This window comes from Selaginella moellendorffii, unplaced genomic scaffold (assembly GCF_000143415.4).
Source record: "Selaginella moellendorffii unplaced genomic scaffold, v1.0 SELMOscaffold_62, whole genome shotgun sequence".
Lineage (NCBI taxonomy): Eukaryota > Viridiplantae > Streptophyta > Lycopodiopsida > Selaginellales > Selaginellaceae > Selaginella > Selaginella moellendorffii.
In genome coordinates, this window is record NW_003314323.1 from 739,641 (window position 1) to 763,876 (window position 24,236).

Here is a 24,236-nt window from a genome sequence, read left to right on the forward strand (position 1 = left end):
AACTCTTTTAAGATTAAATGTAACATTTGTTAAAATTTTAGCAAATTATACAAACTTTAACTCCAGGAAAATTGTCATATTTTATTTTAATAACAATTTTAAAAGTAAAAAATATTACAAGTTGTATTTAATATCTTAACTTAAAATAAATAGATTCAATTCTTTTTTCAAAGTTATTTTTGAACATTTAAAGAATTAAAGTATTAAATTCTAAAAGTGACAATTTATATAGTAAATAGTTTAGTGGGAAAAATAAATTTTGTTAAAAAAGATGGTTTTGGTTAGTCTCAACTGGAACTTATTTAGTTAAACTAGTTATAAAAATATTAAATCAATAGTTATATAAATAAAAAATAAAAATTATCACTCTATATTATATGTATTTAAATTATTAATTTTTGGATTATATTAGGTAAATTTATAAGGACGAAAACCTTATAATCAAGAATGGGGTAAAGTTCATCGCAGTGAAACTATATTATAGAGAGTTTAAGTATGTGGAGCCAACTACCTAACATATTTCTTTAAATTAATAAGAATTATAAAATTATTTATAAATACAAGCTAACCAAGTAGCATATATCTATTTTATTTTGTTATTAATAAGTTTGTATTATAAACTTAGAAAGAAAAATCTTAAATATGTTATGTTGATAATTTAAATATACAATTTTATTGATAATATATAATTTATAATAAATATAATGTTGGTATTAATATGTACTATATTAATGTCTAAATAATAAAAAAATTTGGATAATAAAAAAATTATTATTATTATATTAAATGAACAATATAACTTAATTTATTAGATTGTGTAAACTCTTGAGTTTATATTTTCTGGGAAAGTATAGAAATCCTTGACACGTGGATACATGCCTCACATCTTTAACAGTAATTTGTAAATAGGGAAAACCCTTCTATTTCATTACTACATAGAATAATTTAAAATTGTATAAATAAATAAATATATATATATATATAAAATTTAAAGTTAAAAATAATTCGAATCAAATAATAATTACTTTATAAATGAAATAATAAAATTTAAAAATAGATTTATTTACTTATATCACTACTTCTTCTTCTCAATCCAATTTCTTTTAAATATTTATTATCTTAATTTGCATATTATAAATTTATTAATATGACTTTTTTTTAATGCAAAACTGATTTATTTACTTTAGATAATCTAAATTTGGTAATATTTCAAATCAACCCCATATATTCAAAATATCCTCAAAAAGCATTTAACAACTTTCTAAGTTTTCCATATGCCCACATCCACAGCAATGTAATAAACAACATAAGTAGTAACAATGGAAATAAAGGTATAGGAAAAGCATTGATTATCCCTAGGCTGGTGCTAAAGCTAATGCTCAGCACAGTGCCAAAGATGGTGCTAATGGTGCCAAAGCTGGATAAAATTCTGGAAGTAGTGCTAAATGAAGCTTTAAAGGTACTATTGGAGCTGATGCCAAAATTGTTGAACATAGTGCAAAAGATGGTGCTATTGAATGTGGAGACTCTGGTGTTGGAGATGGTGCTAGACACTGTGTTGAAAGTGGTGCTAAATGTTATCATTTTGTATAATAACTATATTGAAAATTTATCTTAAAAGAGATATATGATATAAAAAATTAAGTAAAAAATTTGAAAATCTATTACTTATAAATTCATTTAAAAAATACAATATAAAATAGTGGATTGGTTTTAATAATAATTCACCACAAAATAATGAAAAAAACTTTCCTTTTCAAAATTAAAATGTATTTATACTGGGAAAACTTTTCTAGTGAACAAGAGTCTTCATGAGTATGTTGACATTTCAGTAATGTTGATAGCATTTTAATAATTAAAACCATTTGATAATTGCATTGCCTAGTGTGTGATATTAAGGCATTCATTTATGCATTGATATGCTCTATGTGAACTTCAGCATTTCAACATAGGTGGCCATCAAAGTGGCCTAGTATGGGCTGTTTGAGACAACTAGCCTTTCTATTGTTCTCCACCATGTTGAAATGGATTAAATTGGGAATGCTATAGCTACTGCTTTGTCAAAACTTTGTGAGGCTTGTACCAAATGTAGTTCTACATTTGTTAAAGGTTTATTCCAACAGAAGTTAATGTTAAGCATGTGATGAATTTAGCCATATATATCAACAATTCCATCTCCTAGATGGAGGCCTCCACACCAAACATAATGGTAATCACAGGCTGAATTCCATTAGAGGGACTAGAGTGGGTTCATTTAGTTAGTATGTATTCTTAATCAACAACTCCAAATTGAAGCTTTACTAAGTTGATGACAATAGCATGACAAAAGACGCCGATGCTCTCGTCTTCGAACCAAGAAGGCTTGTAGCAAAATGAAAGTAATTCGTGATTAAAAACATATCAAGGTGCAGTTTATTTGTTTGTACACAATTCTGCAAAGTAAGCAAAAAAGGGAGAGCATTAGGAAACTTCACTTCACAAGTAAAAGGCCATACCAAGAGTTCCTTCAAGCCTTCACAGGTTTGGATACCTTTGATATGAAACTACAGCCAATAAATCTACACTGTGCTGAGTAATAGCTATTCTCCCCACCCCACCTTTGCAGCAATTTCAAAAGCATGAAATTGAAGTTGCTAGAGCTCTCCCATCCAGTCCCACTTTGGCTTCGCTGCCCAAAAGCTCTTTTACTGCTCCCTCCAAATTCTGCCTGTCACCCTCAGCTTTAGCTCCTTCCTGTCACCCCCGGAGAAAAACAAGGCCATGTTTCTCTGGATTATCAATCCGTCATGGCTGTCCCTCACTTTCTTGTGGCAGTCCCGAATGCTTCTCGGGACACCCTGCCACATCAATTTCCTGCCATTGGCGCCTACCTCGAGGCTGTAGCTGAAGTTCTTGGCATCGTTGTCGTCCCCCATGAATCTCAAAAAAGCCATGTAAACTGGCATTGTCCCGAGCTGAAACGCCTCAAAGTGTAGGCAGAAGTGCTGTCCGTAACAGTTGAAAACCTGGAAACCAAACAGCAGTCGTCGGGTTACTCGATCAAACTTCTGAAACTGAAGCTTGCATAGCTTCAAAAGCTAGCAGCACAAGAACATCAAACGAAGAAACGATTGGACCAAGAGGAAACCAACGTTACCGTGAGCATCCAGGTAGCATTCTCGACTTCCTGTGGATTGGACTTGACATAGCGATGGTTGAAGGTGCAACCATTGTGCATGTCCACCTTGTGATCGTCGCGCAAGTGAGCAACCAGCGTTGGAATGTTGCCACTGATGGAGCACTCGGATCCCGCGTAGGGGCAGCCGTAAGGCCGGAAGCAACACTGCGCTTCGTGCTTGAGCTTGCTGTAGTATGGAAAGATGTCGGGGCATCCAAGTCCCTGGTACCTACAAGGAAGTTCCAGCGATTCCGCAACCTTCTCCAGAGCCAAGCAGCGAATGTTTCCCAGCTCGTATCGGCAAGTTGGGCAGCGATTGTGGACGCGGACTTTACAAGTAGAGCACAGAGTGTGGCCATTTGGACACTGCACAGTGAAGAGAGAGACTAAGAACCAAGCAAAAAGGAAGTAAAACGAAGAATTTTCCAACACTCACCTGGTGGATGGGAGGATACATCGAGTTCGTGCAAACCGGGCATTCAAGGAGCTCGTGGACGCTGCTAGTGGATTTGGAGCACGACTTGGATGATCCGCAAGAGGCCGAGGGAGGCGCGGAGGATGCTCCTACCGACGACGCCGCTGACCCCGCCGCTGCTACTGCTACCACATCGGCATCGGCCGTGGTTTCTGTGCTATCGAGCGATGGCGACTCCGGGACATCGAGGTAGATCGTCCCGGGCGACATTCGTGCCGGGCGATGGAAGAGCTCTCCTCCCTAACCCTACCTGATGGAATGAGGGCCTGGGAATCGAACCCTGGCCAATACTCGAAATTTACGCGCCGAAAGCTCTTTAACGCCCTTAACTACAACGCTTTTTAAATTCCAAGAACCCTAAAAACAGAGAAATGGAGCCCTAGAAGCAGAGCTCTCTCTTTCATTCATTCATCTCTAGATAGAGTACAAGCGTGGGCGAAAAATTTCTATCGAATTCTCAGGCCCTGCAAGCATCGCATTCGATCGGTTTCATTGATTGAGAGGAACAGCGAGAGATCTCCGTACCTTTTTGATCGAGCCAACCAAATCCTTGGCGTTGTCACCAGCGTCATCGGCTTTGCTCCTCGCATCGCCAACGAGTCCCTTGAGTTTCTCGTTTGGATCCTTGGATTGCCCCTGAACTGAGTCGACATCGCTCTTTACCTTGCCTTTGGCCTGCCCGAAGAATCCCTGGATGCCCTTCTTCGCATCCTCGGCCTTGTCCTGGAAACAAAGAAGAATGGAATCAGCAAAGTAGAAGATCTCAAAACAGATTTCTTTCACTTCACCTGAGCTTGGCCCAGAGATTCATCCAATCTCTGCTTGGTCTCGGAAGCCTTCCGGGCGACCTTCTCGCGACCCTTTCCTACGAGCTCTGATCCACTGTCCTGGATCTCTGGAATGGCGCCACTCCCACCTCTGCGCAATCGATCGGTCAGATCAATCAGTCAATCAATCTACACAAAAATTCTCACTTTTGGGCGATTCTTCCATCGTCTTCCGACTTGACACCGCCCCGGGATGGGCCAAATCGCGGCGGCGAGTCGTCGTTGGTGAGCTTGTCGGCGTCCTTGAGCAATTTATCTGCCTGCTCGCCAACGTTGAAGATCGGAACCAGGCTTGGATCTTGCTGCTGCGCCATCGCAATGCCGCTGCCACTGCTCGTGGAGACCGCCAGCGCCATCAGGCCAGTCGCTGCCAATCGCCCCAATCCACTCAACCGCGATGTGCTCGTCTCGGGCGCATCATCCTGGCCAGAACAAGAGAGTGAGTACTGCGATTCGGGGAAATTCGTGGGTGAGTTTCTGGTACCTGGCGAGAACAGCAGCATTGCACGGATGATCTGCTACTGCTTCTCACGGCAATTCTCTGCGAATTGGGCGATGGGCGCAGCGAAGAACAGGACGAGAGCATCGACGAATCCAGGCACACATTTTGGACTCCTACAGCCGCCATTTCTTCGATGGATCGAGAGGAACCTCTTCAACAATTTCTTCTCTTCTCTACTCAAGAGATGTAAGAGCTCGATCTAAGTTACTGCAATGTTACCCCGCTACAGTATATATACCGCGAAAATCGTAGACAAGAAAAAATGATAAAAGCTGTCCACCCTTCCACTCGTCGCGCGAGAAAGAAAGATGGCGTGGCCACTCTACAAGTGTCCCTCCACGTGTCAATCATGCACTAACATAAGCCAAATCCATTCTCTCATCGTCACAAGCATCATAGTTTTACAACCAAACGTTTTTCTTGTGGCTAATAGGATCTTTGCGAATATCCTCGAAATAAGAATATGCTTAAACCCTAGACCCTCCATAAACCCTAGACCCTAGGGCATTTTTGCGAGCGGCGAGGCGATCGACAATGCAGCAGGCGCGCGCTCTCCGGCTCTCCGCGAGGCTCTTCGATGCGGCGGCGATGGCGGCGGCGGTGTCGCGCACGCGAGGTCGGTGGATTCATGCTAGCAGCAGCCTGGAAATGCCGCTGCCGTCGCGGCCGGATGTGAGCAAGAACATCTCGCGGATGAACATGCCGCCGGAGGGGCAGCAGCAGAAGAGCGAGCAGAAGTCCAAGATCGACGAGTGGCTCAATCCGCCGCCGCCGCCCACGGAGCTCCTCCAGAGGATGAAGTTCAAGCTCTCAGATGCTTGCTCCATGACGATCTACTATGGTGATATCTCCAAGTGGAATGTGGATGGATTGAACGACGCCATTGTAAGTTTGTGCTCCTCTCTAATCGTTTTCTTTCTATTCTACGGTTGTTCTAATGTGGTGAATTGCTGGTAATGTAGGTTGCCCCGGCAAATAAGAGACTCAATGCAGGGGCTGCGGTTGATGGAGGTAAGAGTTTCATCTTTTGTTCCTTTCTTGTTTTGTTCTTTTCTATATCTCTGTTTGGCGTTGTTTTCTACAGTCATCCACAAGGCTGCCGGGCCGAGACTTTTATCGGCTTGCCAGAAGCTCCCGGACGTTGCTCCGCTTGGAATCAAGTGCAATGTTGGGGAAGCTGTGAGCACAAGGTATTTAATTCTTCGAGGGCCTGGAAAGAGCTGTTTTGTTTCAACTTCTGTTTCTGGCAGAGCTTATAATCTCTTGGTATCGCGTGTTATCCATACAGTCGGGCCTGTATTCGAAGGCAAAGAGTCGGATCCCGTCCTTGAACAGACCTACAAGTAAACTATCCGAAGGTTTTGTCAAGCTCTGTCTCTAAACTTTGCGTTTTCTAGGAGTGCTCTCGCTCTGGGCTTAAAGGAGAACATCAAGTTCATATGTTTTCCAGCTCTATCCTGTCGCATCTACGGGTAACTTGCTTACGTTCTCAGGATCACTCGAAGCTTTGGGTGTTTTTCACAGATACCCCTACTCTGAAGGTGCTGAAGTCGCGATCAAAACAGTGAAAGAAAACTTCCAGGGCTACGCCCAGGTGAACTTGCTCACGGAGTTTGTTCTCATGAAAGAAATCTCTTTGCTTATTTTGCAGGTCGATTTTGCGATTCGGAACATCGAAGGCTACGAATGCTGGATCGACGAGGCGTTCAAGCATTTCACGGAGATCAAGCAAAAGTGATCAAGCGAAAGATGGAATCATGTACAAAGCTCTTCGACTACTGATTTAAAATGGTATCTGTCATTCAGTAGAAAGCTGTGGAAGAGAGCTATGGTATTCCAGCTTGGAACTCCCGCCACGCAAATTCCGGGACGTAAGATCGCGACACGTGGCATTTTTCACGTGGGCATAGTCCGTACGAGCGAGCTGGACCTTAGCTTTGTTGTTACTCCAATATCTGGCGATTGGGGACAAGCCAGAGCCACTCTTTCCTCATCACTTAGATTATCCTTTAACGCTATGGGTTTAAAAAAATCTCGTGAGCCCTAGAAATCTCTCTCTCTCTTTTGCGCGCAATGGCGATGGCGCTCGATCGGGTTGCGAATTCCTGCTGTTCGCGGCGATTCAATCGTGGAGGAGCGAGCGGGATTGCGATAGTATTGCTCCAGGTTTGCTGATTTCTTGCGCGCCGCAATGCCGTCGTGAGATGCCGCCGATGTCGCGGCGCGCAAATGTGGAGGGATTTCTAGATGAAACGAAAGAGCACGGAGCTGGGGGACGCAGGGATCGATCTGGAGAGGCGGCGGGATAGCAGCGACAATGCAACCACGGCGGCGTCGGTGTTTGCCCAGGGATGGGCGGTGGCTCCAAGAAGTGGCTCTCAATCGCGTGTGGCGGCATCCAGCTCTAGCGTGGAGAACAGATTACCGCCAGCGTCGATGGAGCTGGTTCTAGCGACCGATGCCGGCGATGGTGATACCAACATGAACGATACCGGGGCCGAGGAGGAGGAGGAGGAGGACGATGGTGGCAATGACCACGTCGGGGACGTGACGCTTCGCCAGTGGCTGAGACCAGGGAGGACTGTCGATCGAGTGGCGTGTCTACACATCTTCAAACAGGTGCTGGAGTTCGTAGAGCTCGCACAGAAGCAAGGTGTGATTCTCCGGACTATCAGGCCATCCTGCTTCATGATCTCGCCTCTCCATCGCATCACCTTTATCGAGTCCGCCAGCAGCTCGGACAGATCTTCCGAGCACTCGACCGGGAGGGCCGCGGACTTTCCCGAGCAGGATATGGGAATGGAGGCCCAGAGAAATGTGGATGCCGCTGCTACCACCGCGCAGCCCGATGACCAGTGGACGTCTTCGTTCGATCCCAGCGAGCCCAGTAGCCACGAGATTGACGAGAACTTTCCTCTCCGACAAGTGCTGGCCAAGGAGCAAACCTGGTACACGAGTCCCGAGGAGCTTGCCGGTGGCGCTAGCTCGTTTGCATCGGATGTATACAGTCTCGGCGTGCTTTTTTTCGAGGTATGAGTTTGTTTTTCTCTTGTTTGTATTGTTGAAAAAGCTTGCCGACTTTGTTGCAGCTGTTCTGCGTCTTCTCCTCAAACATGGAATGGTCGAGAGCGATGTCTGATCTTCGCCACCGGATACTTCCTCCACGACTGCTTTCCGAGTCGCCGAAAGAGGCAGCGCTCTGTCTCTGGCTTCTTCATCCGGAGCCTCAGTCCCGGCCGAAAGCCAGGTCAGTCAGTGACATATGTGTATCGATGATTGAACCTGGGCATTATTTTCTTTCTAGGGAGATCTTCCAGTGCGAGCTATTCAGTGAGGCAGGAGAGGCTCTTGCCGAGCGTGAGGCGGCCGTGGACATTGAAGAGAAGGAAGCAGACTCGGCCTTGTTGCTAGAATTCCTTCTTCGTGTGCAACAGGAGAAGGAAGAGGCGGCCCAGAAGTTGTGTCGAGACGTGCAAGGCCTCAGCACAGACATCGACGAGGTTGAGAAGCGTAGAGGGGTACTAAAACACAAGGGACTGATGGTAAGCCATGCAGAGAGGGACAGGATGTGGAGCCTTGGGGGGCCGAGGGATGAAAGTTTTGGTAGCTCTAGCAGGCACAGGCTAGATCTTTCGTTGCGGATGGAACCAACTAGAGTAGGAGGAGATGAAGCAGGGCCGTCCGAGGGGAATGACATAGTTTCACCGGTGGCTGAGAGTAGGAGGCATAGCGAAGTTTTGTCCAGGAGTGCCCGACTGATGAGGAACTTTAGTCAGCTAGAGCAGGCTTATTTTTCAATGAGGTGGAAAGTCGATCCTCCGGGAGTGGATATGGACGTGGACGGGCCTTCTTCTGGTGGTAAACAGATCGTAGAAGCTTCTCCGGTGGCTGGAAGTGCGAATGATCGTCTCGGGGGCTTCTTTGACAGCCTTTGCAAGTATGCCAGATACAGTCGGTTCGAAGTAAAGGCTACCTTGAGGCATGGGGACTTGCTCAACACAGCCAACATGGTGTGCTCTCTCAGCTTCGATCGGGACGAGGAATTCTTTGCAACAGCTGGAGTGTGCAAGAAGATCAAGGTGTTCGAGTGCGATACGGTTCTCAACGAGCATGTTGACATTCATTACCCGGTGGTGGAGATGGCTAGCAGATCCAAGCTTAGCAATATCTGCTGGAATAGCTACATCAAGAGTCACCTTGCTTCAAGTGATTACGATGGTGTAATACAGGTACTCTTTGCGATTCATCTTCTGTGCAAACATGACACCTTCATTTTACGCAGCTTTGGGACGCTAGTACCAGTCAGACACTCGTAGAGTACAAAGAACACGAGAAACGGGCGTGGTCTGTGGATTTTTCGCATGCAGACCCGACGAAGCTCGCAAGTGGTAGCGATGATGGAACTGTAAAACTGTGGAGCATAAACCAGGTAGGAACAGCCGTATTTCTTTCTTATCATTTAAACTCAAATCCTTGTGTGTGTACTCCAGGAAGCAAGCACTGGAACGATTAAGACCAAAGCCAACGTTTGCTGCGTCCAGTTTCCTTCCGACTCAGCGCACTTACTTACCTTCGGCTCGGCTGACTACAAGATCTATTGTTACGACTTGAGGAATACAAAGGGTCCCCTGTGCATCCTGTCGAGCCACAACAAGGCCGTGAGCTACGTAAGGTTCGTTGATTCCTCGACGATCGTCTCAGCCTCGACGGATAACACACTCAAGCTGTGGGACCTGAGCAAAGTGATGAGAAATGGAAACTCTAGCAACGCGTGCGGCTTGACTTACACGGGGCATACAAACGAGAAGGTAGCGACTCTCTTTCGATATCTTCGTGTCTCTTACGTCGTGAACCGACTTGCTTGAGCAGAATTTCGTTGGATTGTCTGTATCCGATGGCTACATCGCGTGTGGCTCAGAGACAAACGCCGTAAGTCGACCGTAGCTTTTCTTTCGGAAACCTCTCATTCCATCCATTTTCGCAGGTGTTTTGCTATCACAAGTCACTCCCGATGCCACTGGCGACTCACAAGTTTGGCTCCTCGGACCCGGTCTCCGGCCAGGAAAACGAAGACGATGGAGGTCAGTTTGTCTCGAGCGTGTGCTGGAGAGGCAAATCGCAGACTCTCCTCGCTGCAAACTCCATGGGAAACATCAAAGTCCTCGAGCTGGTTTAAGCAGAGGAGTTGCAATTTTTGAGGAACGAAGAACAAAATATCTTCCTCCAAAGCTGTAAAGAGAAAAAGTGAGCTGTATCATTGTAAATGGTGGACGCAATTCCACGAAAGGTTTTTTCTTAAGATCGTCTTTACCCGTCCCAGCGTGCGCCACGTCGCCCTAGATTTAGGCCACACACGTGGCTAAAATATCAAGCTGGATATCCGAGACCATATCTCCGCACAATGCGCTGGCCGTTGGATCCGCGGAAATCAATCCCGACGCTCTGATTGGCCTCGGAAATCCATTACTTTATTTTGAATGCTTGCCACGTCGGATGGAAATATCTCCCAGGGCCCGCCACGTGTGCCGTGAAAGAAAGATATTTCGATCGTTGGCTACTTGACGACGGGGTTTTCTGTGGTTTGTGGAGTGTCTCATTCTAGGTTTTTGCCCTGGATCGAGGTTTGTAGCGCGATTTTTGCGAGGAATTCGGCTGTGCGCGGCCCGATTTCGAGGTCAGATCGCCCAATGGTGCGATGACAATGAGGCAGGCAGGGATTCTTGATGCGCCGAATGGCGCGGGCGCTGGAATTGGCGGGGAGAGTGGGAAATTGAGGCCACACTCACAGCACGGTGAAGGGTGGGAAAATCTTCCTCCATACAAGCAGCTCAAAGTCCTCCTCGTTGAAGATGATGATTCCACGAGGCATGTCGTGGCTGCTTTGCTACGCAATTGTGGCTATCAGGGTATGCGTTTGGAGAGCTTTGATTTCTTCTTTCCTTTTTCTACTGAAGAACAGGACTGATACATTTCTTCTTCTTCTTCTTACAGTTGTGCCTGCTGCAAATGGTTTGCAAGCGTGGTCTTTACTCGACGATCGCAACCGGGAGATCGATCTGGTTCTTACGGACGTGGTGATGCCGGGCTTGTCAGGACTTGGACTGCTCTCGAAGATAATGCATCACAAGAACCACCAGAAAGTTCCTGTTGTCAGTAAGTAGTTTGTTTTGGGTTGATCGATCGAGCCGGGGGTTTAACGTTGCTTGTGTGAATGCAGTGATGTCGTCTCACGATTCGACGAATGTGGTTTTCAAGTGCCTGACGAAAGGAGCTGCGGACTTTTTGGTGAAGCCCGTGCGCAAGAACGAGCTGAAAAACCTGTGGCAGCATGCTTGGAGGAAAGCTCGAAGTGTACGTGTTATGCTCTTCTTGTTTTGATCGAGAGAGAACAAAAGAGTAACTTTTCTTATATCAATCGATGCAGTCGAGTGGAAGTGAAAGCGAAACAGGGAGATTAAACAAATGTGGAGGCTCCTGCGGCGAATTAAGCAGTGATTCTGGAAGTGAGGAAATCCGCATTTCTGATCAAAGTGACACGGAGGTAAAGACTAATTTCCATGTTATCTGTGTTTTGATTTCTCTCCATTCTCAGAGTTCGTGCACGAAAAAGGTGGCGGAGCTGGAGAGCCCACGAAAGTCCAGGCCGCAAGCTTTCACAAAACCAAAGCCGTGTCCGCCATCCAGGCGGGCACGCCGGACGAAAGGTACACGCTCAAGTTCGTCTGATGCTTTTGTTTCGGCTTAAAAAGCTTTGCGGATAATTTCTGAAACATGTCTAGTGACGCCTGCAGATTCTGACACGGTCGATGATGTTGGTGCCCGTCTCAAACCCACGGATTCACCAGCAGACACGGATCGAGCAATGGAGGCTGTGGACTTGATTGGAAACATTGCCGAGCCGAGCACGGCCAAGGCCGCCGAGGAATTCGAGTCCGAGATGGGGGCAAGCAACAGCCCGGAAGTCATCCTAGAACGAGATGTGAGCTCCTCAGACCCGGCGCCAACGTCGGGAAATCTGGAGCTCGCTCTCAAAAGTCCTGCCCCGGACCACGCTTACGAGCCGAGCTATGTCTTAAACCAGTCAGGACCTTCTGCCTTCTCAAGGTCATTTTTTCTCTTCTCCTAGCTTCAGATGCTAACACTTACGCATCAAATGTAGGTACAACACGAAACAAAAACAAGCTATTGATCATCACCACCAACAGCAACAGCAGCAGCAGCAGCAGCAGCAACATCAACAACAGCAACACCAGTTTTCTTCCACAGCAAGTGTCCAACTTCCAGGCCAGATTTTTACGAACGGAGGAACACAAACTGGAAGGTCAAACGATCAGGCAGCGGCGGCCGCAGCAGCAGCAACGGCAGCAGCAACAGCAGCGTTCTTTGCTAGGCCCGAGCAGCAGCATCATATAGTCACTCCGGTGCAATACGCGACAGTACTTTCTTACGACCAGAGCTTACCAGCGAGAGGAGGAGCTACCTATTACTACACACAGCCGGCTTTGCCGCCATGGCAGCACGCTTTCTCACCACAACAGCAGCCTCGCCTCGACAATCCAGACTTCGTGGAGCAGCAGCAGCGTCAGCAGCAGCACTTCGTGGAGCAACAACAGCGTCAGCAGCAGCAGCACGAAGAACAAAAGCACCGGAGTTTCCAAGCGTTTACAAACATCATGGCTCACCACCACCACTACCACATCGAGCACCACCACCACGATAAAGCCAGCGGTAGCAACGAGCTTGAGACTCCGGGCTGTGGCTCCACGAACGTCGCTGGAGATGGTAGCGGTGGTGTTGGTGGTGGTGAGCTCCACTCAAGTTTGCACGCCTCCAACAATAATGGTGGCAGTGGGAATGGGAATGGTTGGAGCAGCTATGGAAACAATGGCAGCGTGAGTGGAAGCAACCATGGCAGCAACAACGTTTACAACGACAGCACCGCCAAGATGAGTAACTTTGGCAGCTGCTGCAATGGTGGCGATAGCAATCCGGGCTCCAACAATTGTGGCGCTCCGGCCGAGAACGCCGCCAACAACAGCAAAGTCAGGCGAGAGGCCGCCCTGAACAAGTTTAGACAGAAACGAAAGGAGAGGTGCTTCGAGAAGAAGGTACTCGCCATTCTTTGTTTCATTTTCTTTGGCACGTCTCACACTCGTTTCTTTCTTCCAGGTTCGGTATCAAAGTAGGAAGAGGCTTGCGGAGCAGCGCCCTCGAGTGAGGGGCCAATTTGTGAGCCAAGCGGTGTTCGATTCGTCCATCGACAATGTACCATGTCAATAGTGTACAGACAATGAGTTTTTTCTTGGCCTTTTTTTTGTTTCTCTAATGTTATCAAAAGATGCAATTTGACCTTCGTGTTCTTCTCGCCTGTAGCGATTCCATGCTTAAGTCTCTGGAAATGCCAGTGCTTGCAAAAAGTAGGAAGAAAAAAAAACTAGAAGTTTATTCACTTCGATGAGACTCTAGTCCGACTTGCCACTGTGATCATCACTGTCGTCAATCGGGGCGTATGAATCGTGGAGAACCAGATCTTTCATGTTCTTGAGGTGCTCGTTTCCATCGCCAATCTCGTCCTCCTCTCGCACCTCCCGTCCCACCGCACTCCCTTCCAACGCCGGATCCACAAACTCCTTGATGGTCTCGCTCACAACTCCGCCGCCCTCCGGATCATCCTTCTCGCTCTGCCAGTGCTCCTCCGCCAGCTTCCTCTCGCCATCCTTGTTCACGTCCTCGGCATCCACCGCCTTGTGCTTCTCGGGATCCAGCTCCAAACTCTCCGCGCCTCTCTCCGCCTCCGATCGCAGCTTCTCCACGCCACTCGATCCCGAAACCTGCTGAGCTTGCTGCTCCATCTTCCTCTGCAACTCTCCTACGTTCTTCTGGACGTCTCCCGCGGCTCGCGACGCCGATTCCTGGACGCCACCGAGCCTGCTCTTGAGTTCCTCGAGGCTCTTCTTAGCGGCCTCCACGACTTTGTTCCCTCTCTGCCCGGCCTCCTCGGCCGCCTCCACCAGGACGCTCACTCGCTTCTCCACTTCCCCTCGAGCAGCCTCCAGTCCCTGTCTTGCCTTCTGTCCACTCTCCAAGCTCGCCTTCACGGCCCCCTCCACGTTCTTGTGTAGCTCTTGTCCTAGCCCGGCAACCGGACTCTCCGACCCGGACCCGAGGTGCTCGGCCTCCACCTCGGACGCTCGCTCGGCCGTTTTTTCCAAGTTCTCGGTCACTTCTTCCACTGCCTCGCCGGTCTTGGATGCTATAGCTCCGGCTTCGTGCTCAGCCTCTTCATGCACTCTCTCGGGGCTCTCCACCGCCGACTCCGATGCTACATGCGTGACGCTCTCGCGAACATCCTCCTTTTTGACATCCTCGTTTTTGACTTGCTCGTGGTCGGGGACTTCGATCACCAGCTTCGCGGGCTCGGACTGGCCCGGCGTCTCTGCCTGGATCGTCAACCGGATGGAAGATTTCTTGCTGCCTTCATCACCCTCTAGAGCTGCTCTCGTCGTGAAACAGGAAAGAGTACCTCTTCTACACGCTCCGCTCGGAAAACAAACCTTTTGGATCGACGGAGAGCGCAAACGATTCCCATTGATGAACGAGACACTCGCATTCATCGCAACTACGGCCTCCATAGCTTTTTCCACACTTGGGAGCAGCGTCAGTGCTCTCTTTTTTAGGGCTCCAGGCGCACAGTTGGCGGTTCCGGTGCTTGCCACGCTGCAAGAACAGGTGTCAGCCACCACGCCTACGAGATAAAAAAATCACCAAGTTGAAAACTTGACAAGTACCTGTCAAACTACACGTCTTCTATCAAAAGCTCGATAATTTATATTCAAAGATCTGCAAGACACAGAGAATTCGAAGAACATGAGTACGGTGGCGATCGAGAGGTGTGTACGTAACAACAGGACTCACAACAATTGGACACTTGGAATCTTCAACAGGCGCAGCTGCCAGCGTTCTCGGGAGGAGGAGGCTCGTTGCCCGGTCTCAGGATGTTCTTCTTCACTGACTTGGCCTCAGCTACCAAGCTGGGCGTTTCCAGAATCTGCGCAAAAACAAGGAGAGAAGAAGACCATTTAGTTGGTAGCAGCCTTGAATTTTTCAGAGCCTTCCCACCTTCCTGACAAGCTCTTCGAAACACTGTTGGACGTTGATGCGAGTCTTTGCGCTGCTCTCCAGGAACAAGCAGCCATACTTCCGGGCGAACGCAATGCCCTCGTGTTGTGAGACCGCGCGCTCGGAATCCTGGAGTTCAAAGGAAAGGAGTCAGACAAATTCATCGGAAACAATAGTACAGACCCTGTCGACTTTGTTTCCAACCAGCAGCTTCACACAATCCTGGTTAGTCGAGTAGAGCTCGACCTCTTTGAGCCAAACATCTTGAAGATTCGTGAATGTATCTCTCCTAGTAACATCATAAACTGCGAAAGAGAAGAAAAACAAATGAGCTACAAGCAAAGAGAAAGTAAAGCTCGAGATACGCGTACCAAGAATGACGCCTTGAGCTCCTCGATAGTATGAACTCGTGAGTGTTCTAAATCTTTCCTGCCCAGCTACGCGAGATCAAGAAAAAAAAAACTCTCAAAACTCATACAAGAGATAGCTGTGCTCAAGTTACCGGTGTCCCAGATCGTGAGCTTGAGCCTCTTCCCTTCCAATGTCATGAGCTTGAGCTTAAAATCCACACCTGTGTGAAGAAGAAGATGAAAATCCTCTCTTACTCTTACTTTTGGAGGCATTGGGGATCCACTCACCGATTGTGGGGGAGAGATCGTCGAATGTGTCGGCGGTGAATCGCAGCAGCAAGCTGCTCTTGCCGACACCGGAATCTCCGATGAGCAGTATCTTGAAGAGGTGATCAAACTCATTGCCGCTCACCGACGAAGACGAGGAGGAGAGCGCCATTGGCAAGAGGATGTAGCGCACGGCCTTCACTTACAAGTGGGAATGGATCGATCCCACAGCTCCTCCCCCTTCTCCACCTAGGGCAAACTAAAAAATAAAATCCTTTCCACGCGTCACTCTCTGTTTTTTAGGGTTCCTCAAAGATGCAGTGCTTGTGCCCGCGAGCGTCCGGAGGAGTGGTGGCCGCGATTAGGGCAGAAGCCGGGGCGAAGGTGTCGATCAAATCGCGGGGCAGCGCCCAGCTTCAGCGCTGGGCGAGGGCGCGGCGTGCCAGGACGCTCATCAATCAGAAGAGCAATTCGAATGCGGCGGGTGTGCTGGACAGGGAAGGCGCCAAGAGCGACGAGAGCGATCGGGATGACGATCGGGATCGGGATGAGGAGGAAGACGATGGCAGGGCTGGGGGGAAATCCGTGTTTATGGTGTCGGATGGCACGGGATGGACTGTGGATCACTCGGTTCACGCCGCCTTGGGGCAATTCGAGCATTGCTTGGCTGACAGGGGATGCGCTGTGAATACTCATCTCTTCTCCGAGGTAAGCTCTACGCTATCCTTGCTTTTTTTTCTCTTCAAAGCTACATTATCTTGAGTTTTCTTGCCTCTTCTTTCTCTTCTTATCTCTTGCAACAATGCGAGTGAGGAAAAAGAGACTCTTTTCTGTTTTGGCTTCTACAGTTTCATGTTTTCTATGGCTGAATGTTTCGTCCATGAGAAGTTCCGAGCCAAACACGTAGAGAAAACGTTCTTCCGTCATGGAGAAACTCACGACAGTGTTTTAGATGGTTCCTTTAGGTGAATGACATCGATCGATTAATGGGAGTGATCCACCAAGCCGGCGCAGAAGGAGCCATCCTGGTCTACACACTTGCGGATCCAGCCATGGCCGAGGCGGCGAAAAGGGCTTGCCAGATGCTCGCAGTTCCTTATCTAGATATCCTGGGACCGATCACAGACGCTCTCGGCTCACACCTCAACGTCATCCCACTGGGACTTCCCCGAGGAGCTCCCGGACGCAAGAGCGCACTCTCCAAGCAGTACTTCAAGAGGATCGAAGCGGTGGACTTCACCATCAAGCAGGACGATGGAGCTCTCCCACAAAACTTACACAAGGCCGACCTGGTCCTGGTGGGAGTTTCCAGGACGAGCAAGACACCTCTGTCGACGTACTTGGCTCAGATGGGATACAAAGTCGCGAACGTCCCTTTGGTGCTTGGGATCGAAGCACCAAAGGAGCTCTTCCAGATTGACCAAGACAAGATCTATGGCCTCACCATCGACCCGACGTTCTTGAGATCTATTCGTGCTGCTCGCTACCGCCACCTGGGGCTTGGGAAAGAAACCAAGAGCTCGTATTTCGACATGGAGCACATAAGAACGGAGCTCCAGTACAGTAGGGAGCTGTTTAAGAAGAATCCAACATGGCCAGTGATTGGTATGTTTGTTTCAGACTTTGTTGATCTTCTCATTATGAGGTTTTTTTCAGAGGTGACGGGGAAGGCCATAGAAGAAACAGCCGCAGTGATATTGAGGATTTATCACGAGCGCAAGAATAAGTACGTTATACCAAGGATCTCGAAACGGTATTGATCAATATTGTATAGTTTTCGCTAACACAAGCTATGAGTCTTTGTTATCTTTATCTTTTGGACACGATAAGTTTCTGCTTATCCAGTGGCCTAGAACAAGCAATGCCATCTTCCTCGACGTATTCCTGTCGATCGTGGATGATCAGCTTCCAGATCTGGTATGACGAAGACAAGCTTGTAACACCACGGCGGCGCCCGGTCGCCACGCCACCGGCCAAACTCCTTGATGGCTTGAGTGATGTTGCGAAGATTGAATTAAGGTATTTGTGTCCAGAAAAATCGAAATCACCATCGCTTCTTCGCAAGCTTTTCTTCAAAAGACTTGCTGAGCGTTCCACTTTTTTTTGTTGCATTGCAGTTAAATAATGTTATGTAAGTTATTTTATGTATACGGATTTTCATTTTACAACAACAAAGTCAATCCCAATTCTCACAGTTTTAAAAGAACAAAAAGAATCAACTCTCAAGAATCCAGAATCAACTATAGTGGTTATGTGTTTATCTGATTCTTACAGTATTGAAAGAACAGAAAGAATCAACTCTCGAGAATCCATAATCAACTATAATGGTCATATGTTTATCTAGACAGCTTAAAGATGTTCTTTGCATGCTCTCAAAAGAAAAGGTGCAACTGCGTTGTTGAAGTATGTCAAGCATGCAACTAGATCATCTGAAAAAAACCAACACAACGTTAGTAATGTAGTTTTCTTATCAGAACAGGAGCCAATGGCAGTTGAGCAGGACCAAGAGGAGCAACACCTCAATCTTATGTTGAACAGCTGCACCAACAAATCCAGCCTTAGACACAGGCTGCGTTATAAGAGTGGCTCCCTACAAGTTTCCAAGTCGATAACATAATCCAAAACTTCAACAATCTAGCCAGATGCTTAGATTCTGAAACAGTCCCTTCCAGGCTGCATCTACAGTCCAGATGCTTACGTTGATCGCTAGCACGGTTTCGTCATATAGTGCGCTTACGATCACTTGCAATTTTACTTGCCAATATATCGCTCCCATTATGTAAACTTGATTCACAGTATGGATCTCGTGGGATTTCTCTATATAATGCAAGCACTCTCAGAAATCGAAAATGATGGCAACCGAGTCCTATTTACAAACGACACTAGAGAGTTGTGCTCCGGGTTTTGATATTGTGCCTACCGAGATGGGATGACGAGCTCAGTGCGTTTGAACAGCAGATGGCTTCTTTCTGCAAGAAAATCTCTTCTTCACTTGGCCGAGAGGCTGAGATCAGATGCGCAGGTGTGTCGTTGTGCAATTCCTCAATGGAGTTTTACTTAACGACACTTCCGCCTTTGAGAATCTTATTGAGAATCCGGCAAGTGGTGCAATGTTATATGATGTTTGAAGGATCAAGCCAAATCGTTACGCAGTCTCCCGATCGTGGCACCCTCAGCCCTCGGGTTTAGTTTGCGTCGTTTGTTTCCTTCTTCTTCCTCGTCTTCTTCATCCACTTCATCATCGCTCCTGTCCCTGCAACTCACCTCTTCATCTCCATTGCCCAAAAAGTAACAAATTTTAGCATTGATCACCTTCTTCAACCCGTCTCTAGCAACATCGTCCCATGTCTTGGCACTCTCGCTATCGTCTTTTTCATCGTCCAAAAGTTTAAAATCACCACTTCTCGCATACTTCACTACAACTTTCACCATGTCCTCATTGCCCAGCCAAATTGGAACTTCAGCCAGTTTCTTGTTGTGACTACTATGTTTCAGTGCTCGTGAGAAAAGTTCCGAGAAGAGCTGCGTCACCTTCATCCTTCTTCAAGCCAAACAGCCCGGCTGCTTTTTTCTTTTAACCAAGAGCCCCCAATCCCAATCTTCCAGTTTCCTCACCGCTTCATGGAACTTCTCGTCCATAGCCAAGAGTAGCACAAGCGCATCGGCACTCTTAATCTCACTTAGCCCGCCATAGATTTCTTCAAGGTCAACATCCTTGATGAATCTCTTCCTTCCCAAGGCCATTGCAGTATCAGCTGGCTTTGGACGCTCCCGAGAGCCGACAAGTAGCGTGGAACGTTGTGAGCGTTCACATCCACAACCTTTGCATTGCTCCGCACCAGGCAGAGCCTTGTCCCGTTAGACACCTCGGCCAGCTTGTGCTTGCAATCGCAGAAGAAAGCCATCTCAAAGTACCCCGTCCTAGAGAAATCAAAAGTGACACTCTTGTTCTTCCTCCCGTGACTAATCTCCAGCTTGCCACCCTCGTGCCCGGACTGCATTGGAAGCTGCAAGATCATCGTCGCAAACATGCCTTCTTCCTTTTCCGTATCCCTGTGAGACTTGAAGTGACCATACAACAGCAGCTTATAGCCAAGCGCCGCGGCATCGATCCCAAGCTCCTCCATCGCGGGGATGGCCATGTCGAGCACCACCATGCGCCTTGCCATGTGCGGCGAACGTTGGTGTCGAGCACGGTTTCCTCGCCTTTTCCATAGTGTGCTTGCTCCGACACGGCCCTGAGCTTGAGGAAGCCATCGCTGGAGAGAGGAAGGGCAGCGCCCTCCACTCGCAAGGAGGTGGGCATGACGAATTTGCCTCCCGTGGCATACTTTTGGCGAAAGAGTCCATACTCAGTTATAAACCTACAGTTAGTTTCAAATTTACGGAGCATTTCCTTTTTATATGGATTTTTTTGGCTCAAACCCTCAAACAATTTAGTCTTGCAAACATTGGACTCTTGTTAGCCATATTTTGCCATCAAATGGATTAATGCAAAGCTAATGGTAGCACTGGGGATCTACACTTCAACAGTCATTACTTGGTGTGAGGATGGTGTGTACTTAACCTTGAGGGCAAAAACTAAGCTCACCAAGATCATGGAGCATGGTAAAAAGATAAAAAGAATTTAAACGAATTCTATGTTTGCATAAATTTAAGATTTATAAAAATTTAAATTTAAAATATTTTAAGCAATTATTAATTCACATTTTAATATTTACTGTGTCAAACATTATGCTGTCAATATTTAGATGCCAACTCAAAATTATGGATCGATAGGATTGTGACGAACGCCTGCCTGCGCCCGCAAGTTGGTCGAGCTAGAGATTTTTGGAGCGATCGTATAGATTGCGTACGGCCAGCCCTGTCTCTCCAATCGTGCCTGAAGCAGGGGTAGATGCTCGCGCAGATGATGCTAACAAATCTATCGTCCGAACTTTAAAGACAAGTCATAGAAACTTCTTGAAAAACTCGGCGTACTGTTCGAGGTAGTCCGGTCGAGTGGGAACTATATGCCCCGAGTCATGACGAACTACCATTCGAGAGCCAGGCCTGAACTTCCCGGCCAATCTCTCGCTTTCCGTGCAAGCGATTTGCCGGTCATTGCCAGTTTTCCCACTGAAAATGTGCAGCGAAGGGCAGTCGATCAATCCTCCCAACACCTGTTGCTCTAGCACCGGCGAAACGAACCCCGAGCACAGCACGACGAACTTGATGTCGATCAGTCCAGCATCCTTGAGTGAAGAAAGTATGGCAGCCACGGCCGCTCCCTGCGAGAACCCGAGAACGCCATCGAATGGCCCGCGATCAGCCAATACTTGTCCCAGGTACTCCCAGCTCTCGCTCCAACCCGACGTTTGCTTTTGGTACTGCATGGGATCGAAAGACTTCTGTACTGGAGTCCACGTTTGTGTGCTAGCCTTCGGACCATCCGGATCGGTTAACCACGCAAATTTCTTGTGCGGCTGGGCTGTAGGTTCGCGCCTCGTTTCGTCCTCGAGAAGTTGATAGAGCAGCGGAAGCTCGTGAGGAGCATCTATGAAGACGAACTCGGCTGTACGTCTGAGTTTCTTCGACAGCGATGCGAGCCTGCCCTTCAAGTTTGATGCGTTTTGACGAAAGCCGTGCAGGCACAGTATCCTTAACTTCGAGCCTGTTCACGGTGGGTCATATGTCTGCTATCAAAATTTGATAAGCACTCACATTTATCACGTCCTGATTCTACTGGTTCACTAGAATGCCGATTAGCAGCGCACAGCTCGCAGAGATAAGGCACCGACGCCTGAAAGCACAATGCAAGGTAAAGAGAAGACAAAGATCATATACGAATTACCTTGCAACTTTCGCATAAAAGTACCAGCATACGACACATGGAGCAACGGAGCCGTGGAGTATAGTCATCGTAGGGAGATTTGCAACTATAGCAGCAGCCAACAGTTTTATCTTGTAGCGATGGAACTGATATCCTGCCAGCCAAAGCTTATCAGCTTCCGAGTAAGAGTGATGCATGCACTACCTATGATCGAAAACAAAGTTCTTCCCATGGAAGTATCCTCCTTCAGGAAATGCCTCCAGATACCGCTGAATGCCACCAGAAAGCTGCGTAGCACGAGGTTAGAATCCACCGTACAAACAGGAGAAAACCAAACAACCTGGTAGACGTTCTCGAATTCCTCTCCTTTGCTACGAATGTAAGCAGAAGCCATCTCGCACCGGACACCTCCAGTGCAATACCTGCAACAAACGCAAAAGCATATAACACATGAATGAAAGAAACGACTTAGAAAGAAATACATCAGTACTGATTTGTTGCGCAATTGCTCCGCGTGCTCGTCTATCCAAGCAGGCAAGTCACTGTACTGGCGTATCTTGGGGTCGAGGAAAGCAATTCCCGGAGGCGGGCAAAACTTGCCTATTCGGGTCTCGTAAATGTTCCTTGCATCGAGAACTACAGCGTTGCTTTGTTTCAAGTTTCCTGCACGAATGAAAATCTTGTAAGTTGGAAAGAAAACAAAGGCAGCCACCAAAACCTGCTTGGTCGAGCATTCCATGGAACTGCTCTGGCGATAGATGCTTCCCAGCATTTGCAAGCGACGGAGAAGGGAATACACCAAGCGTCACGATTTCCTAAAAAGCCGAAAAAACGAAAAAAGCTTTGCCCGAGCAAGAACTTGCGAGAAAAGAATTACCTCAACCAGACGAACGGACAAGGAATCAAAGCCACAGCTCGCAGCGGCATCGCGATCCATAGGCCGGGAGCACGCAGCGAGCTTGAAATCGCATCCCTGGAACAGCTCCTGGCCCGCGACAGCATCGATGTGCTCCCTCAGCGATTCCATGCTGCCTCCGACCTAGCAAGAATCCGTGAGAACACAGAGAAATTCCGGAGAATGCCACTCACATACCGTGACATTGACGCCCCCGGGCGCAATCCGTATCCTCCCCAGCAGCGCCAGCGAAGAACACGATCGCTCGAACCAGTTCCTGGTCGCCTCGGGATCCGGCAGCGTGACGAACTTGTAGTAGAGAAGAACTCCCTGCTCTGGGAGCGCCATAGCTCCACAAAAGCCCTAGTTTTCATGGCTACTTGTTAATGGAAAATTCATAGAGTATAGAAGAGTGGCATTTGCTCATAAATAAACGCACAGGCATTCCCGTAGCTCTATCACCCACTGGGGTTCTGTCTTCACTGCGACAGTCCCAGTGAAGGACCCAGGATCAGGGATTTTGATCGAGCGACTAGTGGATGGTTTACATCGAGTCGTAGTGTCTTACGGCATTTGCCTCAGCTGGCATTTCTCTGTTTTTGTCGATGCTAGAAAGTTTCTTCCTCGGAAAGCCAAGAAAATCTCCTAAGAAATCTCATCATCTGGGCTCAAATTCAATGTGGAAGTAAGCTAGCGAACGTTATATGAACTTATAGGAGCGCAAATAAGAATGCTGGCGACATCCCAATTAGTTCCATCCCTATCAAAAGCATTATGATCACATCCACAATTGGCGCGCAATAAAGCTCTTCCATCCCATGGATTTGGAAGGGCTCATAGCAAGCTTCCGAGCTGGCTAATATCTAGCATTGAAGCAAGCTTGAAAAGCTCCATCCCAGCATTCTGTTCGTCCCCGCCAGGATCTTACAGTCGATCCCTATAAGGCAAGTCCTGGAAAAAGATATAAATAAATAAGAAAAGCTCGTTCTTTTGAGCTTACGTTCACTCCAAGCCCGAACAATACCTGGAATGAGTTCCTCCCTTGTTCTTGGAGATATAATCACAAAACCAAGTCTTTGGTATTTACCTTAGCCATCTAAAAAGACGAGTGCTCGTGAAAGTATCATACACACGACTGACGTGGACAGTGATCTCCATTACTGGCGCGAGCAAACCATTAGTTGGAAAAACATCAGGATGAGCTTACTTGACCTGCAAGAGGTCCAAAGAACAAAAAGAGATTGCAAAGTAGATCCAACTTTTGACGAAGATGAGACACTAAAAGGTTTTGGCATTCAAGAGTGAAAGATCGAAGAATCTACAAGACCATTATCTAGAATGACAAGTACATGAAAACTTCTATCTCTTCCATCAGTTCTTTGCGGCAGAGCCTTTAGATCGAAGGATCCTTTTTGCATTGGAACCAGCGAGAAACTTAACTGGTGGTGATTCTAGATCCTCGCCAAGTGATAGAGCTGGACTGTGGCATGGCACGAGAAGAGCAGATAATTCCAAGGTGAATCTCATAAATAGATTCCCAAGAGAATGTACCACTCGTCATGTTGCATGTCCGGCGTCTTGTTGAGATTGATTAGAAGAATTTCTCACAGCAAAGACGAATCCCTAGTTCGGCAATGCGGCGTGGAAGGGGAATCAAAGAATATGTCCGAGACCTTTAGAGTTCCGGTGAAATATTCCTTTAATATTCGGCAACGCGGGAAGGGAATATGTCCGAGACCTTTAGAGTTCCTCGGGTGAAATATTCCTTTAATATTCGAAGAGAAATACAATAAGTAAACCTTTGAAGCTCTCTAAGGCTCATGGATTGGGGA

General features: G+C 47.5%; 8 protein-coding genes across 15 annotated transcripts; 4 read left to right on the plus strand and 4 right to left on the minus strand.

The window, feature by feature from the left end:
- Positions 1-2,365: 2,365 nt before the first annotated feature.
- Positions 2,366-3,935, minus strand: LOC9644270 (putative E3 ubiquitin-protein ligase SINAT1). Of its 2 annotated transcripts, XR_002994145.1 has the most exons (4): positions 3,594-3,935; positions 3,137-3,523; positions 2,496-3,005; positions 2,366-2,432 (listed from the first exon to the last, which is right to left on the minus strand). XR_002994145.1 is itself a non-coding variant. In XM_024689431.1 (3 exons), exons 1-3 carry the CDS (start codon positions 3,840-3,842, stop codon positions 2,685-2,687), a joined length of 957 nt encoding a protein of 318 aa, XP_024545199.1. In that variant the 5' UTR covers positions 3,843-3,935; the 3' UTR covers positions 2,456-2,684. The 2 variants fall into 2 exon arrangements, 1 of the variants encoding a protein (XP_024545199.1); XM_024689431.1 differs by lacking the exon at positions 2,366-2,432 and having other exon boundaries at positions 2,456-3,005.
- Positions 3,936-3,992: 57 nt separating this feature from the next.
- LOC9644582 lies at positions 3,993-5,206 on the minus strand. 2 transcript variants are annotated; one of them, XM_024689432.1, is made up of 5 exons: positions 4,944-5,206; positions 4,607-4,881; positions 4,421-4,550; positions 4,158-4,355; positions 3,993-4,096 (listed from the first exon to the last, which is right to left on the minus strand). In XM_024689432.1, exons 1-5 carry the CDS (start codon positions 5,085-5,087, stop codon positions 4,079-4,081), a joined length of 765 nt encoding a protein of 254 aa, XP_024545200.1. In that variant the 5' UTR covers positions 5,088-5,206; the 3' UTR covers positions 3,993-4,078. The 2 variants fall into 2 exon arrangements, with proteins under 2 accessions (XP_024545200.1, XP_002984528.1); XM_002984482.2 differs by having other exon boundaries at positions 3,993-4,355.
- A 248-nt stretch (positions 5,207-5,454) lies between these two features.
- On the plus strand, positions 5,455-6,800 carry LOC9644583 (macro domain-containing protein VPA0103). The gene is made up of 7 exons (XM_024689552.1): positions 5,455-5,846; positions 5,924-5,972; positions 6,046-6,151; positions 6,212-6,304; positions 6,359-6,433; positions 6,486-6,555; positions 6,613-6,800. Exons 1-7 carry the CDS (start codon positions 5,496-5,498, stop codon positions 6,697-6,699), a joined length of 831 nt encoding a protein of 276 aa, XP_024545320.1. The 5' UTR covers positions 5,455-5,495; the 3' UTR covers positions 6,700-6,800.
- Positions 6,801-7,014: 214 nt separating this feature from the next.
- LOC9644271 (protein SPA1-RELATED 4) lies at positions 7,015-10,277 on the plus strand. The gene is made up of 7 exons (XM_024689551.1): positions 7,015-7,991; positions 8,051-8,208; positions 8,266-9,190; positions 9,244-9,390; positions 9,452-9,769; positions 9,831-9,890; positions 9,946-10,277. Exons 1-7 carry the CDS (start codon positions 7,209-7,211, stop codon positions 10,135-10,137), a joined length of 2,583 nt encoding a protein of 860 aa, XP_024545319.1. The 5' UTR covers positions 7,015-7,208; the 3' UTR covers positions 10,138-10,277.
- A 258-nt stretch (positions 10,278-10,535) lies between these two features.
- On the plus strand, positions 10,536-13,329 carry LOC9644272 (two-component response regulator-like APRR3). The gene is made up of 8 exons (XM_002984378.2): positions 10,536-10,867; positions 10,953-11,114; positions 11,179-11,312; positions 11,386-11,502; positions 11,554-11,665; positions 11,753-12,065; positions 12,121-13,069; positions 13,131-13,329. The coding sequence occupies exons 1-8, from the start codon at positions 10,657-10,659 to the stop codon at positions 13,239-13,241; spliced, it is 2,109 nt and encodes a 702-aa protein (XP_002984424.2). The 5' UTR covers positions 10,536-10,656; the 3' UTR covers positions 13,242-13,329.
- Positions 13,330-13,386: 57 nt separating this feature from the next.
- LOC9644274 (ras-related protein RABC1) lies at positions 13,387-15,969 on the minus strand. Of its 2 annotated transcripts, XM_024689456.1 has the most exons (8): positions 15,719-15,729; positions 15,583-15,651; positions 15,452-15,517; positions 15,264-15,385; positions 15,081-15,209; positions 14,877-15,009; positions 14,750-14,801; positions 13,387-14,678 (listed from the first exon to the last, which is right to left on the minus strand). In XM_024689456.1, exon 8 carries the CDS (start codon positions 14,591-14,593, stop codon positions 13,424-13,426), a length of 1,170 nt encoding a protein of 389 aa, XP_024545224.1. In that variant the 5' UTR covers positions 14,594-14,678; positions 14,750-14,801; positions 14,877-15,009; positions 15,081-15,209; positions 15,264-15,385; positions 15,452-15,517; positions 15,583-15,651; positions 15,719-15,729; the 3' UTR covers positions 13,387-13,423. The 2 variants fall into 2 exon arrangements, with proteins under 2 accessions (XP_024545224.1, XP_002984529.1); XM_002984483.2 differs by lacking the exon at positions 13,387-14,678 and having other exon boundaries at positions 14,770-14,801; positions 15,719-15,969.
- Positions 15,970-15,993: 24 nt separating this feature from the next.
- On the plus strand, positions 15,994-17,578 carry LOC9644584 (probable pyruvate, phosphate dikinase regulatory protein, chloroplastic). The gene is made up of 3 exons (XM_002984380.2): positions 15,994-16,405; positions 16,663-17,302; positions 17,354-17,578. Exons 1-3 carry the CDS (start codon positions 16,013-16,015, stop codon positions 17,455-17,457), a joined length of 1,137 nt encoding a protein of 378 aa, XP_002984426.1. The 5' UTR covers positions 15,994-16,012; the 3' UTR covers positions 17,458-17,578.
- A 3,056-nt stretch (positions 17,579-20,634) lies between these two features.
- Positions 20,635-22,781, minus strand: LOC9644585 (rhodanese-like domain-containing protein 6). 5 transcript variants are annotated; one of them, XM_002984485.2, is made up of 9 exons: positions 22,603-22,781; positions 22,387-22,548; positions 22,228-22,324; positions 21,992-22,172; positions 21,850-21,931; positions 21,714-21,796; positions 21,531-21,663; positions 21,401-21,479; positions 20,635-21,350 (listed from the first exon to the last, which is right to left on the minus strand). In XM_002984485.2, exons 1-9 carry the CDS (start codon positions 22,750-22,752, stop codon positions 20,647-20,649), a joined length of 1,671 nt encoding a protein of 556 aa, XP_002984531.1. In that variant the 5' UTR covers positions 22,753-22,781; the 3' UTR covers positions 20,635-20,646. The 5 variants fall into 5 exon arrangements, with proteins under 5 accessions (XP_002984531.1, XP_024545348.1, XP_024545346.1 ...); XM_024689580.1 differs by having other exon boundaries at positions 22,599-22,781; XM_024689578.1 differs by having other exon boundaries at positions 21,850-22,172; positions 22,387-22,537.
- Between the last annotated feature and the right edge of the window lie 1,455 nt (positions 22,782-24,236).